The sequence below is a fragment of the Channa argus genome, chromosome 23, assembly GCF_033026475.1.
Source record: "Channa argus isolate prfri chromosome 23, Channa argus male v1.0, whole genome shotgun sequence".
Classification (NCBI taxonomy): Eukaryota; Metazoa; Chordata; class Actinopteri; order Anabantiformes; family Channidae; genus Channa; species Channa argus.
The window spans coordinates 7,109,582-7,127,125 of record NC_090219.1 but is presented as its reverse complement, the minus strand read 5'-3'; the positions used below and the strand labels follow the sequence as shown (position 1 = coordinate 7,127,125).

The 17,544-nt window shown below is 39.6% G+C and overlaps 1 protein-coding gene across 1 annotated transcript; it reads right to left on the bottom strand.

The window, feature by feature from the left end:
• Positions 1 to 7,469: 7,469 nt before the first annotated feature.
• LOC137108797 (homeobox protein engrailed-1-B-like) lies at positions 7,470 to 13,153 on the bottom strand. Its single transcript, XM_067493840.1, has 2 exons — positions 12,305 to 13,153; positions 7,470 to 9,450 (listed from the first exon to the last, which is right to left on the bottom strand). The coding sequence occupies exons 1-2, from the start codon at positions 12,837 to 12,839 to the stop codon at positions 9,140 to 9,142; spliced, it is 846 nt and encodes a 281-aa protein (XP_067349941.1). The 5' UTR covers positions 12,840 to 13,153; the 3' UTR covers positions 7,470 to 9,139.
• Between the last annotated feature and the right edge of the window lie 4,391 nt (positions 13,154 to 17,544).

The following is a 17,544-nucleotide window of genomic DNA, read 5'->3' as shown; positions in this document are numbered from 1 at the left end:
ACACATTGTGCCGGCTGTGTCTTAAAACAGTTATTCACGGTCTCGCATTCTGCTGCCCAGATCCAGAAATGAGCTGCTCTAGTAACCTGAACTTCTGGCCTCCGTGTGTGTGTGTGTGCATGTGTGTGTATGTGTGTGCGAGTGTTTGCGTGCATATGTTAAAGTGGGTACATGTGCATTTACAAATGTCTGCATTTATTAAAGATATAGGGATGTTAATGATTGGATGTCAAATGCACTTGAAAGCATTGTGCTTACTGTGCTTGAACTTACCCAATTGTGCACCGATTAATTGCCTGTAACTAAAGCAAATTGGAGTCATCATCGCAGAGCAACCGTACTTGCTGAATATGGGAAGCTTTACTGTCTTTTGTCCAGCGAGGATTCATAAATAACTTAGACTTCCTCCTCTGGACACCTGCCAGTGGCTCTTCCCTATAAACTGCACAAGCACCAAGGCTTTTTTCCGAGCAGTCGACTGCAGAATGGACTGCTGGCTCTTGACCCCTTAAAGAGTTCAAAACCATATTTGAGCTTATATTTCTGTAAGGAGGATCCAAAGCGATTGACCACCCTCTTTCCCTCTCCATTAGTGTGTGCGTGAATGTGAATACCTGTAAGACAAGGCCTGTTAAACCAAAACTCTTTATTTTCAATGTCAAAATATATTCTAAATAAACTATATGTTTAAATTTAATATTTTCATTCCATGTATCGAAACGTTATGGTGGAGGATGATGAGGTCAAATTTGAATTCTTCTCTCTTTTTGCATATTGAGATAAACTATCCTGCAGCTATTGTAGATATTCTGCCACTTTTCAGATGAGGATAGATACTGGGACTATACTGACTGTAATATGTCACAACTTGGTATAGATTATGGCACTTTTCCTCTTTTACAACAATCCTACTCAGAGTTGACTATGAACTAATTGGTGATTCAACACTGAGCTTGTAGTAGGAACCATCATGCTGTTAAGTTTGTATTCTCTTTAAGGCCTAGCCTTAAGGAGACTGCAAACTTAATTATGCAGACTTAACGCTTCCTTGTCACTTGTTATTTTCTCAAACTCTTTCTTAGCTGCTTTTTAGGAAAGGTGGTAATTTCGGTTCTTATTAACATTTAGGTTCTTTTAAGTTTGAGTGCATATACTATAAATTGCTATGGACAAACTCATCCCAGAGAATGTAGTTACAGACAAAGTTTGTTGGGCAACTGAATCAACAGGAAGTAGTTGATGTTAATCAGAAGTTATCATTCTTAGGTTAGGGAAAACCCCTGGTCAATGCTTTTTTGGGGGGAATAACTGTTTAAAAAATGAACCATCTTGTTTGCAGTATATGATCTGAAACAACCAGTTGCCTCTCAAAACATCTGCCAAATTTACATAATGTTAAGAGCTTTCTACTAAGAAAATGCCAGGAAGTTGTTTGGAAAGAAGAAGCTGCTGCTGTTATCCTGTCCGATTTATCTCTTATCAATTTTAATAAAGTTAACAAAAGTTATTAAATAAAGCAATAGTTTCAACTTTTTAAGTTAATTTAACAGTTAATGACACAAGTTAAAGCGTGATAAGGATCTCTTGGCAAAATCAAAGTTTATTTTTAGGAGTACTTGCCTGCTGCCATTCAAAATAGTGCTAATATACCATGCGTGAAACACACACAGTCAAATACACCATGTAAGCACGTGAACCAACTTCATAGCCTATGCAAACACACATGCACACGAAAGTGCCGCACCGCATTTATCATACCACTTGAACAGTGATAGGTTTTCTCCCCCACTTTTGACAGGGAGAGGTCTTCCCATACACCGGGTGGTCACAGAGGGCCTCATGCACAGATGACATCAGCGCCCAGCCTGGAGGAGGCCGTGACAGCCATATGTAAATTGAATATGACTAATCGCTTCCCTGCATCACCTCTCGCCATCGCTGGGCTGCCGCGATGAAAGACGGAAGAGAGGGAGATTTCCACAAGTGCGTCCGCTTTTGAAGTGTGAGAAGAAGGTGAAAGGGTAACCAGACAGACAGACAACACGTAAGTCAGCCATTGTTTTTTTCTTTAAATTGTATAGAAAATAAACCCCCAAATGATAAAAACACACTATAAAAGCTAAGAGGTCTGCTGTCATTCAGCACAACCATCCCATGCTAGAGGGGATGGTTGTGGTGTCTGTGTTCTCATCACTTAACAACTGAGTTGACCAACATGACAGTCTCCCCAAAAAATATTGGGCGTGGAATTCACAGCAGAGCCCTTGTCTGAAGTGTAAGGGCTCTCAGTGGGGCAGCAGTCAAGGGAAAGTCGAATTGATATTCTCATCGATGACTTCTTCTCACAGCTTTGGTTTCAGCAAGGGAACATATAGGGAGAGTGTGAGAGGAGTGGGAAGATAAAGTGAAGCCACATGTGGAAGGCATGAACAAGAGGCAGAGGTGCATGTGACCACCCAGACAACAAGGGAATCCCAGGTGTCCATGCCTTTGTTCTCATTGCGTTTGTGTGTGCACATGCCTTTATGAAAGACTCACCATGAGCCTAAGAGTATAAAATGTGCAGCCCACATAGCACTGTGGTGTGGTTTTATCATATGATCCTTGGACAGCGTTCAGTTTCACAATATAGAGTCCACATATGAAAAAAAGACATGGCAGTAGGTGTTGAAGTTTCTCTGTGTATAAGAAACTTTGGATTGCATTTTTTAAAATATATTTTTTTAATTGAATAAAGCACAGTTCCAATGAAAACATTTCAGTTTCTGAGATCCTTTGTATTTCTGCACGTCCATGTTTTTCAACCAATGTTTTCACAGTCATTAATGTGCTGCATGATGTAGCAGATTAAAAACTCTTTGAATTGATGTGTTGTCTGCCACATAGCTGTGGCTGGAGAGGCACTGTCATTTCCTGACGCTTGCTTTTTAATTACAGAGGAATAACTGTCCCTAAGTTCGCCGCCTTCTCAGTACCACGCTATATATTGGAAAATTACATCCTTACGTTCTGGATCATCCTAAAAAAAAATGCAGACTTGGTTGAGGAAGATTTAGTTCACATGAACCAGAAAACAAAATTCTATTCAACATTTGATTTTTAACATTTGATTTATGTCGTTCCAGTGCAATTTTACCCCAAAAACATACACTAAAACACATACTTCATACAAGACTCCCATAGAAAAATCACACATTTTAGAAAAGGGGGTTTGTGTGATTGGAGCTTGTTTTTAATTGCACAAAGACGTTCCCTCTCACTTTAGGTCCGAACAGGGCAGTTTGCATTCTGTACAGTGTGTTAGTGATGCTCTCCCTCACTGTCTCCACACACAGCCCCTCTCAAATCACCCCCTGACGTGCAGGGTAAACAAGTGGCACTGTGTATATCCTCCATGTAATCTGGATTTAGCTCGGTGAGATCACGGCTGTTGGAATTGAGAGCCCCCTGGTCGCTTAGTTGCATTGTGGGAGGTTTCTTCTCAATACTACCTTTGTCTGATTGTGTGTATTTGTGTTTGTGTGTGTGTGTGTGTGTGTGTGTTTGTGTGTATGTGTGCGTGAGTTTGAGTCCAGTTGAAAGGCCACAGTAAGTCCTGAGGAAAGTTCCTTATGGTGAGACCTGATTTTGGTATTTGTATTCCTGAAATTAAAACAATCTGGCTTTAAAGCTTTGAAAATTATAATTAGTTTCTTTGTGAGCTGATTGGTGTGATTGGTCTAGCACACAAGGCCACACAAAAACTGTGCGTTATTTTCTGTGCAAGAAAGAGTTCCCCCCTTAAAAGTTCAAATCCAAAACAAATAGAAGGCAAGGACCAATGCTTCTTCTTCATCCCCAAGTTTGAACTGTAATTTATGCTTTTTCACCCAAGTACTTAATGAACTTAGCCTTCTTATAAATCCAGCCTATTCACATTTTTTGTTTTTATTTAAAATGTTGGCACTTGTCTCTTTATGATATTACGAAATTTTTAGAAATGAAACATATAACTTTTGTTGTAATTTATGAGCTAAAAGCTGCCTGTACACTAGATGCAGTCTTAAAATCATAAGCCATGTTAAAATGTATGGAATGATAAATTATATTTATATTTATGCACTGATAACAGTAAATTACTTACATTTCAGCACAAAAACCAAAGCAGATATACACTATATTTCATGTCCTTTGAGCTAGAACTGAGGAAGATTATCCAAAAGAAGATTTTCTAGAATCTTCTCCAAAGAAGCATTTATGTACATTATATCAAAAATATTATTGTTTAAAATTATTATTTTAAATGCTCTTAATAAACAGAATTTAAACATGCGCCATGATTATAGACTTTTTTTATTGAATATTTAATCAAAACTGCAGCTTATACTTTTCTTTTTTGGTCTTTAATGCAACTCAAATAAAATAACAATTGCTATAGCTGCTTGCAGTTTATGTGCATTGATTTTGAATACAGTTAAAATCAAAGGACTATATGATGTTGGGCATCTACAATAATTCATTTAAAAAAAACAGAAGAAGGGCCCCTCTCTTTGTCTGGCTTCCCTCCTGTGGAGGCGGCAGCTGGGAAGAAATTACTTTACACTCCTCTACTTAGCACCAGCACAGTCACAGAGTTGTGATCTAAGAAGCTCTTTTAAAGCTGTGTGTGTGTATGTGTGTGTGTATACCCAGATTCTCTTTTACTGCCTTCTTGCACATTCTTGTATGTCTCCGCATGGGTGCATTTCATTGTGTGCTTCTTCATCTTTTTAGCTATAATTGTTTATCCTTTAAAAGCTTTTCTACTTCTGTGTTAACATGTATTTTCCAGCAGTATGTATCACACTAAATAAACAACACTCTGAGCACTTAATTTTCATGGCCTGATGAGGTCACCCCCCTTTGTTTGAATGACAGGTGGTTAGCCTGCATGTTTCTGAAGGGAACCCAAATTTGTGTAATGGGTGCTCCTATATACAGTGTCTTATAATGTTAAAGCTGTAAAAAAAGGAAAATCAATTGTAGATGGTATTCATTGACATGCGTGTATTTTATAAAAACTTGTTTAACTGGAAATGATTAGCATAGATGGATATATAAAACTGTATTTTACATAATTTATAATGCAATTATGAGGGAAAGTAGAAATGTGACCATTTAAAATATACTATGTGCTTTAAAATTGGATCTAGTAACAATACAGTTTGGATGTTTAGGAGTGTCACAACACAGAATGATCCCTATAATTATAATTTTATGATTGTTATTAGTGCCTTAAAATCATTGTTATAATATTTTTCAAGATGGACTAATGTTTGTTGGTTTATCTAAAAGTGTAAAATGAAAATGCTCAAGTGAATTACAAGTACCTTAGAGTTATACTTCAGTACAGCAGTGCACACAAAACACAATGTCAGTGCAGTGCATGAAGTCCAAAAGGTCGTCATGCATTGACAACTTTCTGAGCCAATGCAAATAGGCTGCGTTTTTGGTAGAAAGCATGAGAGAGTGGGTACAGTGTGTGTGTGTGTGTGTGTACGCGTGTGTGATAGAGAGAAAGAGAGAGATGGGTCTCAGCACGTCAACACTCTTTGATCTTGTTTGCTGCTGCTGCCTTACTGTTGGCTGATCAGTGTAACTTTCCTTATAATAAAAATCTTATTTAATTCCACGTATCTATGGGGGGTTTGCTGTGGTGCATGGTTCACCAGTGCACTTTGTGCAGCAGTTGGATATTATATAACATTATTGTTCTTGGTTGAGACTAATGCTCCATTTTGTTCATGTGTGCTACCTGCTCTGAATCCAACTCTCCCCACTTTCTACAGCAGAGATTTCCAGTGTGTATTCTCCTTTTATTACTTTCATTTGCATATAAATTAAATCCATATTGTGCCTGCGAGGCACACTATGCTAACTATGCAAACGATCCCTGGCTTTTCTTTGTTTTACAGATAACCCTCGGCTTCCTCAATGACAAGGTGGGAGGGGGAGAGAGAAATCCTCTCGCTGTTTCATAATTGTATGAATTTTAAATACACTGTCATAAGACCCTCTTCCGCATTCACAGCAGGGAAGGAAACTATCATTATAATAATAGAGCTACAGGGTTGGCTGACCGTGAAGAGCCAGGGAACCTCTTCACCTCTTTTCACACATGCAGGCCAGATGGCCAAAGAGTCTAGATTTAGAAGGACATTAGGACCTTGTGTGTTTTCCTAAACACATCAACAACTGTCATTTAATTCCTAATGATACAAAGTGTTATTAGAGTATTTCAAAGTGTGCAAACTCACTTTTTAGGTATTGGTAACATAAACAGCGTTTAAGCATAAACAAATGAACAAATTAGATCCACCAACAATTTTTGAAAATGTTTGGATTAAATTCAGTTGGGTCCAGTTATTTATGGACCCAACTGAGCAAATATTTTGCTCTGGTTGTAGCCTGCAGGTTTTCATCAGCATTGTGTCATGTCGGTCTGGACATACAAGAATCCATTCATGACTCTTCAATATTTAAAATAATAATAATAATAGGACAATTTTTTTTAAAAACTTTGTCTACATACTTTTTAATTTGGAGCCTTTCATTTACACTCAATTAATTACAATTTACTGTTGCACTTAAGAGGCAAAGTCTGCTGCTGGATGCATATGTGAGGTGTGAGTTGTCTTCACAAACAGACCACAGAAATAAATAAATGATGGCAGAGTTTAAGGATGCGATGTTAATTAAAATCGGAAACCTGCGGGATAACCTGCCTATTGACTACCACAGAGTCCCTGCTCTTCATTGTTGAAATCAGTTATTAACACACAATGTGCAGGGCGCTTATTAAATCTCTGAACACAAACGCAGCAGCAGCACGTGAAATAATTAAAAAGTCTGAAACTCGGAGGCCGTGAACTCCTCCGCCACAGACCTCTGCAGGCTTGTTAGCTCTTAATTAAATAATCCGATTCGAGATCAGTTGCATATAAGCCACGTAGCAAACAGAAAGAAAATAAATCACGACATGTCAGCGTTGGTTGTTTGGAGCACAGTCGTGCGTGTCGAGTGTTTGCCCGAGGTGGATCACACAACAGGCTGCCACTTCTAAGAGTCGTTCACTTTTACATGGAATAAATGATAGAATCAAGATGAGAAGCTGGTCGTCTATGGATTTATGAGTTAGAAAGTATAATCTGGATTATATTGTGTTTGGAAATAAATCGGCAACGATATTAGACGTCTAGAAAATAAATCCTGACCTCACGGGCCCATTTTTGATGCAAAATTTAAGCACTTTTTAAACACAATGACTTCTCATGAAAAGTGTTTTGTTGTTGTTTCTATGTCTCTATATTTTAAATGACCTATAAGAATGACACGGAGCGTTTTTGGCTGACATGGAAACATGGAAATATAAGGGCAAACACAAGCTGCGGAGAAATAAAGACAATAAAAGATAAAATAATAAAAAGATGCTAAAGAAGCCTAACATGTGCGTCACTAATGTGAACATGCTGTTGATGATATTTTCATAAATACCAACAGTCATCCAGAGCCCACTTTCAGGGAATTAACATAAATATGAGACGTAAAAAAAAAAATATGTACGATTCCTGTTTGACCGCATCCCCGGAGATTAAAGTGGTTGGTAAAGAAGGCATTGTTTCACACCAATAAAAACTTTGACTCACCAGTAAAATTAAAGTTATAGTAGTGTTTGTATCTGGGCCTTCCCCCTCCAACAATCCCTTCAAAAGCAGCCTGAAAACACTTGTGCTATGTGATTAAAAACAAGTTTCCCATAATCAGAAAAAGACACCTATTTATGCAAAACCCCTTAGGTTTAAACGTCTGCTCTCGTTGACCTTGGAGCGCGCGCGTACACTCTCACACCCACACACATGCACACACAAACACACGCCAAGTCACACAGTTCACAGCCAGGCTCTATCAAACCTGAACCTGAGGTCACATCAGGCCACTCAGGCCAGATCAAACCCATGTCTGGTTATTTTATTCAATCACTTGCCCCTAGACGCTCCGGCATGTGGTCGGGAGAGGGGGGGCGCGAACCCTAAGGTCGGTAGGGACAACTGAGCCACTGCCGCAGTTCTGGTCCCAAGGCCGTTGGAAATTGGGGATTCTTGGGTCAGGAAGGGCATCCGGCGTAAAAACTCTGCCAAATCAACATGCGGACAAATGATTCGCTGTGGCGACACTGAACTCACAGGACAAACCGAAAGGACAAAAAAAAAATAAATAAATAAAACAACAGACTAGCAAGAAAGTGTAGCAGGGACGCGGAGTCTTGTAAATGCCCAGAATACATTAATAAGTGAAATGTTATCCATTATGGAGAAACTTGCAGTGTCGGATTCTAGTGAAAGATGAGCTGCGAAACAGGAAACTGTGGGAGACGTTTGAAGTCTGCGTGTGTCTGTCTGTCTCTGTCCCACCGTTTCTCTCACTGTTGAAACACTAGTAAAAATGTAAAGGATTCAAAGGTATAAGTCCATGATCAGATTTACGGAATGCTCCTTTAACGTGAATGCATTTTATGTCGTCAGCCTAAATTTTAATCAACGTTTTTATATTCATATAGGCACTTTATAGGGATGTCTTAGTATATTAACAATTAAACTATGCTCTTCATGCTGTCGATTTAACAGCTTTCTTTTTTGTTTTGTGTATGAAATCTGTATAACACATTAGATTGAACACATTAAGAATTTCTAAATATTGAATATTATCTGGGGAAACGAATGAAAGAATTATTTAGTCCATCTACCGTTCTCCTTTTCTTTTATTTCAGACTACATGTGAACATATGAAAATCTTTGGCTTGTCTGAGTTTGCGGACTGATGTGTTGAAGGAAAATATGGCGCAAAGATAGAGAACAGGAGACCACAGAGAGCCTACAGAGCCAATAAGACATCCTTAAAAAAAAACAACCAGGACAGAAAAGATGAGATGATGCTGAAATGAAATGTACTGTATACAACATAACTGTGTGGCTATATAAACTTTAATAACGATCGTCCATTTATATAATTATGTCCATATACTGTTACCATAAACAGAAATCTGTGGTTTTAAATAACGTTGCCCCCACTTCCAGTTCACTTTTCAATATGTCCCAAAGCCAGAGAGTCAGGTAGCGGCCTCTTATTCACTCTCGTCCTGCACGGTGGTCGTTGAATGGTTGTAAAGTCCTTGAGCCATGAGCTGCATGGCCAGGCCGTTCTTGTAGCCGGTGGCCTTTTTTATCTTGGCCCTCTTATTCTGGAACCAGATTTTAATTTGAGACTCGTTCAGGTTGAGTTCCTGGGCCAGAGACTGTCTCCGCTGCTCCGTTATGTACCGATTGGCCTGGAACTCGGTTTTGAGTCTCTGCAGCTGCTCGGCCGTGAACGCTGTCCTGGGCCGCTTGTCCTCCTTGCTGCTCTTCTTCTTTTTCAGTTTCCGTGTCCTTGGGCCTGGCGTGGAAACAACAATGGAAATAAAAATATTTATTCTACGGCTGGACCACAAACACAGTGTTACACAGTCGGTGCACAAAGTTATTTTAATAAGGAACCAGGCTGAATATTATGATCAAATAAGTCTCCAAACTGTCCTGACATTAATATATCAGTGAGCTTTATTTTACCTTTTAAACATGGCTAATTTCATTATTACATGCTACTGTTTTCTGTTTGAAGCTTCACTATGATGACGCCAAAATAAAACCCTGTGAAGGAAAGTCATACATTGTTAATTGGCCCTCGTCCCAAACTATTTCATATTCTTTAAAACGCAGTACCCAAATTGGACTCCTGTTTGGCTATTAAGACACAGTTGTGGTTTATTGTGTAACAATAATGGGTGAATTGCTGTCACTTTACAGTGTCTTTTACCAATTTAAAACGGTGATAAATAAAAGCATTTTCCCTCCGCCACTCAGTACAGTGGTCGTTGTGTCAAAGCCTTACATTAACGCATGATTATTAATTCATGCTCAGCTAATATGAACTATTATTCAATCTGATCTGTGACTTTCTTGAATGTGGAAAATGTGGAACAGCCAATCAGAGGTGGGAAAAAACTAGGCAGAGCCTTTTCATGCAGTATCCAACTGTAGCAGCACTGGAGATTTTCCCAAGTAAGCATAACGACCGCCCCAGCTTACAAGCTTAAAACAATAGATTAGTATATTGAGAAATGGTCGAGAAGACATTGTTAGGAAAAAACAGACACATCAAAGAAAAAAATTGCGGAGCAGTTAAAAAGTGTCCATGATCTCGAGTCCTCCGAGGCGCTCGTTGCCCCATCTTTGTGTTCTCTTGTTGTCATGCAGGTTTGGAGGTTTTGGAGTCTGGTACATTAGATCCAGTCAAGCTTGTTAAGGCACCAAAACAAGCACCAACCCACTGCCACGGCTCAAATTAAATAAGTTGCTTTTGACAGAAGTCCCAGTGTAGATTTCACAGGTTCACAACGTCACAATTTTCTCTCAAAGGACATTTTCTACACGCCGCTATACAATTAAAGGGATCTATCCGGGATTGGGAATTCTTTATCCTATGAACCTGGCTGCAGCGCAGTGTTGTAGGGACGAATTTGCTCTAAATGCGCACAGCAAAACAAGCTCAAGGGGCAAAAATGTAAAACTTCACACTATGAATGTAGAATATGCGTTAGAGCGCAAACTAAGTATACTGCGTGTGGGCTTATAATGGTCGATTTTTGCTTTGCACAGTAAATGCATTTTGCAGCCAAGCCTGAACCACACAAGATGACTGTTAATCCAGTCACCGGCACAAAGAGGAAGAAAGCTTGCTAGACCTGAATGGAATGCCAGTTGTGTTGCAACGGAGGCCAAGAGAAAGGAAGCATTAAACAAAATATGAAATAAAAAGTAACGATTGAGCCTTAGGTGTTAACATTTGATCACTTTAACACATTATCATGATCATAAAAGCAGAAACACTATTAAAGGTATCATCGCCTCGCTATCAAGGTGTGGACTGCTGTAATAAACACAACACGGATGCAACGAAATAAGTTCGTTTTTAAACCACATAAATCCGTGTTTTTCGTCATTATTCTGTTAACTGTTTATAAACAAGCATACATATATTATCACCCTAAACGTAGACCTCCAAATGTATTGTCTTTTTATTACTATAATTATTATTGTTCAGAACTAAGTAACGTCCTCTCCCAGCTGCAAATAAGTAGCATGTGCATCCCGGTGTCCCAAACACTGACAGCATGCTGAGAATCAGCTGACAAAGTCATCAGGTTAAAAGTCAGCAGTATTTGGACTAAATGCAAAAGGACCAAAAAAAGTAGCGTGTTGGTTTTTTCCTTTAATATTCACACACATACACACACATACACCATACACGCGCGCGCGCAAAAGCGCAGATTCAGACCCTGCACAACTTATTTGTTTGTTTGTTTTTAAAAGCGCCAAACGTCAGAACAGTGAGCTGCAACCCAAACCCAGCGGTGGTCTTCTGGCGGCTTAGCGATGGTATTTAACCCATAAATCATCAGCTTTTACTATATTTTTGTAAACCTATCCTGACGCACAGAACCGAGGCCCAACGATCTTGTATTGTTCTCACTCAGCGAATATAAACCTAAGCTACTTTTGCACAAGACACCAACAAAGCCTGCTCTTAGGCCCCACACGAAAAAAAGTGATGCAAACTGACTTGCAGTGAAAATTATAACGATTTTTGAGCTGACATTTTACAGGCCAGCGTAACAAATAATGAGTTACTAAGTAATTTCTCCTGGCATTAATAAAGTTGAATTTTGAATATCCTATAGTGCACTTTTATGTTTATATCTTTGGACAGCTTTGTTGTGTGTGTGATTAGCGTGTGTGTGTGTGTGTGTGTGTGTGGGGGGGGGGGGTTGTGAGTAAGAGAGAGGAATAAGCAATACAAATTCCCCATTTGGTTCATATTGATGACATATATGCTTCCCTTGTATTTAAAATTGAATCCCTGTTTACCATTACCATTTGGTAATGGCTCTTTCATATATTTTTTCATATATCTTTCATATATTTTTTAATATTGTTAAAACAAATTTTATTGGGTGAGTTAAATCAATTTTGGAGCATCCTTATAGAAGTATGTAATATTAAATGTGCCAACCTTAAACCATAACTCATATGAGTAACTTTGGGACTAACATGGATTTCTGGAGCAGATATGTTAGAGACAACATGGGCGTTTACATAATGTTATGGAGAAAAACAGGAGTCAACCCAACAAAGTTCCCCAGCATACGAGCACCCCAGGCGGCATAATTCGGGGACTATTAGCGCCTTACCAGATGAGGGCCGGTCCGAGTACCGTGTACAGTAAACCCAAGCGGGCCACAACAGCGGCTGGCTTTCTTTCGTTGTGGGCGGGGAGCCTCCATTGCTGCCACTCATAACCATAATTGACGAAGGGCTGTCTGCGTATCTGCCAGTCCCGTTGCTCGCCGGCTCGCTTTGTTTCGACGAGTTCTGCTTGGATGAAGGCGAAGAAGACGTGGACGACGACGGGGAGGGCGACGACGAGGTGCTGTCGTTGCTGCAGTTGGAGTCCAGGCAGAGGCTGCCGGCGTGCGGCGGCCTCGCTCCCAGCGGGTTGACGTTTTCTCTGCCCGGCGTCTGGCTCCGTTCGCGGTAGTTCGGCTCCTTCCTGCAGCCGAAGTCCGGCCGCAGGATGTTGTCAATGAAAAAGTTCGTGGTTCTGTGGGCCTGCTGGGCGGCCTGGTGGGGTAAAATCATTGCAGGGGATGGGAGGTTCGGCGACAGGGACATGCTCTCCTCCTCGGTAGAGTCCCGGCCGCTGTTGGGCTCCTTTTGCTCTTCCATAGCTGGTGGCGGTGACAAATCTCGGACTCTCCAAGCCAAACTCCACTTGTTGCTAGCTCTCCCGCCCCGTTCCGTATCCAATTTAGATGGACATGAAAAAATAAGCCGCTTCGCTAGTGTGAACACCTGTGCTTTTTTTTATAACATCACCTACAGTGGCGACATGTCTCCTAATAGCCTTCCGAGACCTGGCATAGCCAACAGCTCCCCGTTACAGCCAGTGTCCCTGTCTGTCCTCCGCGCTGCATAATATCTGTGTAGTCGCTCGTCCTAAACTCTCCAAATACCGTTTTCTCCCCCCGTGTGTGTGTGTGTGTGTGTTTTTTTTCCCCCAGTCTCTTACACCCAGCCGGAAGCACGTGTGCGCGTACACACGTGCTGCGAGCCAATCCGGTGCGGAGATCGCGCCTGTCACACCTTCAGACGTCCAATCGGAGAGCACGACGAGCACGCGCCTTCGTAGCCTAATTTTGGAGAGGCACGTGCATACATACGTACACAGCAAAACAAAAACAACAGCGGGAGAGTTGCTGTTAGAAATGTTACACAGGACGACAGAAAGTCGGCTTTTTATCGACTTTTTATCTTTGAATACACTTTTCTGAAGAACATGTTAGTTTTTATCGACAACTGGACACAGGCTACGACAAAGAAAGATTTATTTAGGTGTAAAAAGGCATATTTAACTTATGCGGTGTTATAAAAAAATAAATTTTAATTTTACCTTGGACAGCTGTAGATTTAGTGCATAATGTAGTCCAAAGCATGTTTTGAATATTCTTTAATATTTTTGAATGGCTATCACATGCAGGACGATTAATTAGTTCGAACATTGCAAACGTCTGTTTTATACAAAGGAGATTAACCACTTGCACTTATAACCCGTTTTATTATTGGATCAACATTTCTATAAAAAGTCTCATTAATTTCAGAGTCGTTTCCCCTTTGTTTCCTTATTATTGTCATTTTCTTACCTTTTTTTGTAGCTCCTGTGTGATTTAGGCCATGTTTATAATTTAACCACAGCTGTTGTACCAGAGAAATGCACGTCATATCCATTAAAACATGAAAACTAGACTCTCTTAAAAAAAAAGAAATTATGTTTATAGAAAGAAAACGAGGTTCGGAGAGCTGATATGAGTCCCCAGAATTAAAAAATGAATTTGTAACATCTCCAGGATAAGGTTACATTTGCTCACAGGCTCTAATTGGCTATTTGAAATAATATTAATGATCATAATAGCAACAGCATAAAAGTGAGGACTTGTTGATGTGTAACACCGCCGCAGTGAAATCTTTATCCCACAGGCCGGACTGGGAAGCCATGGCTACTTAATTAAATTCCAATTAGGACAGTATCATGTGCTGTTTAGCCGCAGCGCCATTGTGGGTAAATGAGCACTCAGTCTGCTCTTATCTGGCGCCGCAAAGAGAGGCTCCTTGAGAGGGGCTGCAAAAGATAATTTATAGCTTTTAATTAGTCTTCATTCCGCCCGATCAGCCTGGTGTTCATCACGGGGAGCGGGCTGAATAAAACCCGAGTCAAAAGCGCTGTCACTGGTCCCTGGCAGGGCCCTTAATCAAAGTGAAGCAGGGGCCGCGCTACAAGCCGCGTAATTTCCAAGGTGCTGATAAAGCTTGTTGAATAATAGCGGAGGCCCTCGGAGACACCATTTACAGAAATGACTTTATTGACGGCTTAACGTTGGTAATTCATTTTACCTTTCATGAATTGGGAGCCGGATTTGTCGCCGTAATAGGATGATAAATGCACTGACGGATCGCAGCCCCGCTTTTATTGAGTAGCCTATATACTGGAGGTGCACACACACACACACACACACACACACACACACCTACGCAGACACAGTCATGATGAGCTTCTTGCTGAAAAGCTGATCTTCTGTCTGAAGTAAAGCAATAACACCGTGTGTGGAGAATGCACCTGCACTGCTTCAGTGGTACAGAAAAACACAATCATGTTTCCACGTTTTTAGGCAACATCCTAGTTTCGTCCTGTGTGAGGGATTAAATGAAAAAATATAGCCTGACGCCAGGGAAAGGAAAACAAGCTGCATTTGTCGTCTTTTAATGTCTTCATATTTTGTTGTTCTTGTGTTTAAATCAGAGTATCCAGTCCAAATAACAGGCCCACATGAATTTCCTTTTAAAGCCTGAGTAAAGCATGCAAACATTTTGCGTTCAATTTTGGCTTGAAACGAATTTAGCTGTACCTTCATTGTTTTTCCTGTTTAGGATAGTAGTGTTTCATTTAAAAAAAAAAAAATCTTCGTTAACTATTGCTGTATAAAAAAATAAAAACACTTTAGGGATTTAGTTCCCTGGTGGGTAGAAATGAAAACCGAAGAGACATAGGGACAAAAAGGGGATTGCATGAGCTTTATTGAAAAAAATATGACTGCGAAATAAATATAAGAAATACGGTAAAAACACTATAATACCCAATTTTATGTTACCCAAAATAGATTTATATTAAAAATATTTGGGCATTGAGAACAACGTTGTAATTACCCATCACAACCTGTATAGAAAATATATCAGTGTTTGGTCTTTAAAAATGAGAAAAACGTGTTTTTTTTTTTTTACACTGCATAATTTCCTACACACCAATTACAATATTATTACCTTCTGGAACTTAGTTTATAGCCTTTAGTGTAGTTCATTTTCACTCTAACACACAAATACTTTACACTGTGTTGTAGAGAGAAAAGCAGTTCATGATGTATATTTTTTGTTTCAGGTGATGGGATCTGTGTCAGATTGACAGTGTTTGAGATCTTAAACACACTCAGTGATACTCAGAGGACATTTGTGCAGCTTAAGATGAAACTCTTTTTGAAGCTCATGCAGCAAGCTTGTGGTGTCACCCAGTGGTGGAAGATGGAAAATTAAACAGTCCAGCTTGGTTTCTACCTTTGTTAATGTTCATTTGTGTTAAACGTGGGTCTCATGAGACGTTGTATGTTGTTGGGTGAGCATTCAATAAAACATACATTGTTAATAGTAATACTGTCCTTTTATAGGAGGTTGTGCAGGTTTTGTACAGGTGTTTTAGAGCTTAACTGACAGAAACGTAACACACAGAAACTAGTCATCACTTGTTTAAAGGTTTTTACAAAATGGGCGACACTTAAACTAAATCAGGTGCTAAGTGCAGATAAATTGTATCCATATGAGGTTTTTGGCATGAAATGGCGTGGGGAAACCCCAAACTCACGTCCACATCTTGAATCCTGCAATTTTATTGTAACTTTAAAACGTTGGTGACATCTAGTGGCCCAGAAAGGTAAGTGCTGCGAGTATTTTTCACCTGCGTTTAACCCCAGACCCTTCATATGGCAAGCAGCAGGACTTCCTAAAAGGAAACAATTCCCTGCATATAAGAAAAGCACTTTTCAATAAAGGGGAGGCCTAATAACTAAATGTAGGCCTTATGCTTAAATGTTAATTTAACGTACCTGCACTGTTCTAGAGTGTTTCAATTCATCTTTCACTTCTACTGCAAAGGCAAATATTCCACTTTTAGTATCACATCATATTAAAATATATTAAGTACCTTTGTTTTGGAGCAAGCTGCCGCATTGCTAATCTCGTATTACTACTTTATCCGAATTCTTCTTTTAAAAGTAGGTTAGTGAAGAACAAAAAGTTTTTTCCACTGCACAGAGAGCTGAAAGTACATTTTTGGGAAATTCAGAAATAACTTCACATTTTAATTTTTTTACTGATTATCCAGACAGCCTCTTTTTAAATATTGTTAAAAAATATTTATGTCTATGTCTGTAGTTCCCATACTTTCAGCTCTTTTCAGTAAATTGAATAGATGCATCCTGGCACCACTCTGCATGTCCACTAGGGGTCAGAGTAAGACTTCACTAGCAAACAAGAGTTACAACAGTGAAAAGGAGCGTCAGTGATTAGTCGTGCGCAAAGAAGATCGATAGTCTTTGTCGAAAAGCCAACAAGGTCACTAAAACCAAAGGCGTTTATCATTTTAAACGGTTGAAAAATAACTTTATAACGTTGACATTTTAAAATCTAAAGTCAAATATTTCAGCTTTTTTAAGACATCTAAACTGCATTAGTCTTACCAAAAGCAGCCTGAAAACTTATGATTTATAATCTTATCATTCAAGATCTAGTTTCAATATCATTATCTCTGAACAAAATGGCACATGAATCAGTTTTGCACTCAGTTTTCTTTTTTATATTTGTGCCACAAGTGCCAAATTTAAGTGATTGTGATGTGAGACAGTTGATAAAGAGGTCTTACAAACAGCGTTGAATTTACAATTTCATTACCATCACTTTCAGCCATACAAGCCCCTTCAAATATTGAAATGCTAGTAATGTACCAAGGACATGTTTGCATACTGAACAACGATTATCATTCCCTGAGTTCCCCTCATCTCTCGCTTTCTCTGTCTGCCTCTCCAAGGTCCAGGCTCTCCCCAGTAATAATACATGAAGGGCTCCTCTCCCTCATCCATTAATCAGGAGGGAGGCTGAGGTAAAGGAGGGTTGATCTTTGCCCCTCACACACATACACGCACTCACCTATCATTAATAATTGAAGGGATATTAATGCAGATAAATAATTAAGCTTTAGGGGATCTCTTTAGATTCCTAATGAGAAGTGGGAGACAGATTGCTCCTCAGTCTTATTACGTCTTGCTGAGAAGTT

What these genes read in the sequence shown, in the direction of transcription:
- LOC137108797 (XM_067493840.1), bottom strand. Translation starts at nt 12,839, where the DNA reads ATGGAAGAGCAAAAGGAGCCCAACAGCGGCCGGGACTCTACCGAGGAG. An exon ending in CTCGGACCGGCCCTCATCTG is followed by an intron (nt 9,451 to 12,304) that starts GTAAGGCGCTAA and finishes TTTCCACGCCAG; the next exon opens with GCCCAAGGACACGGAAACTG.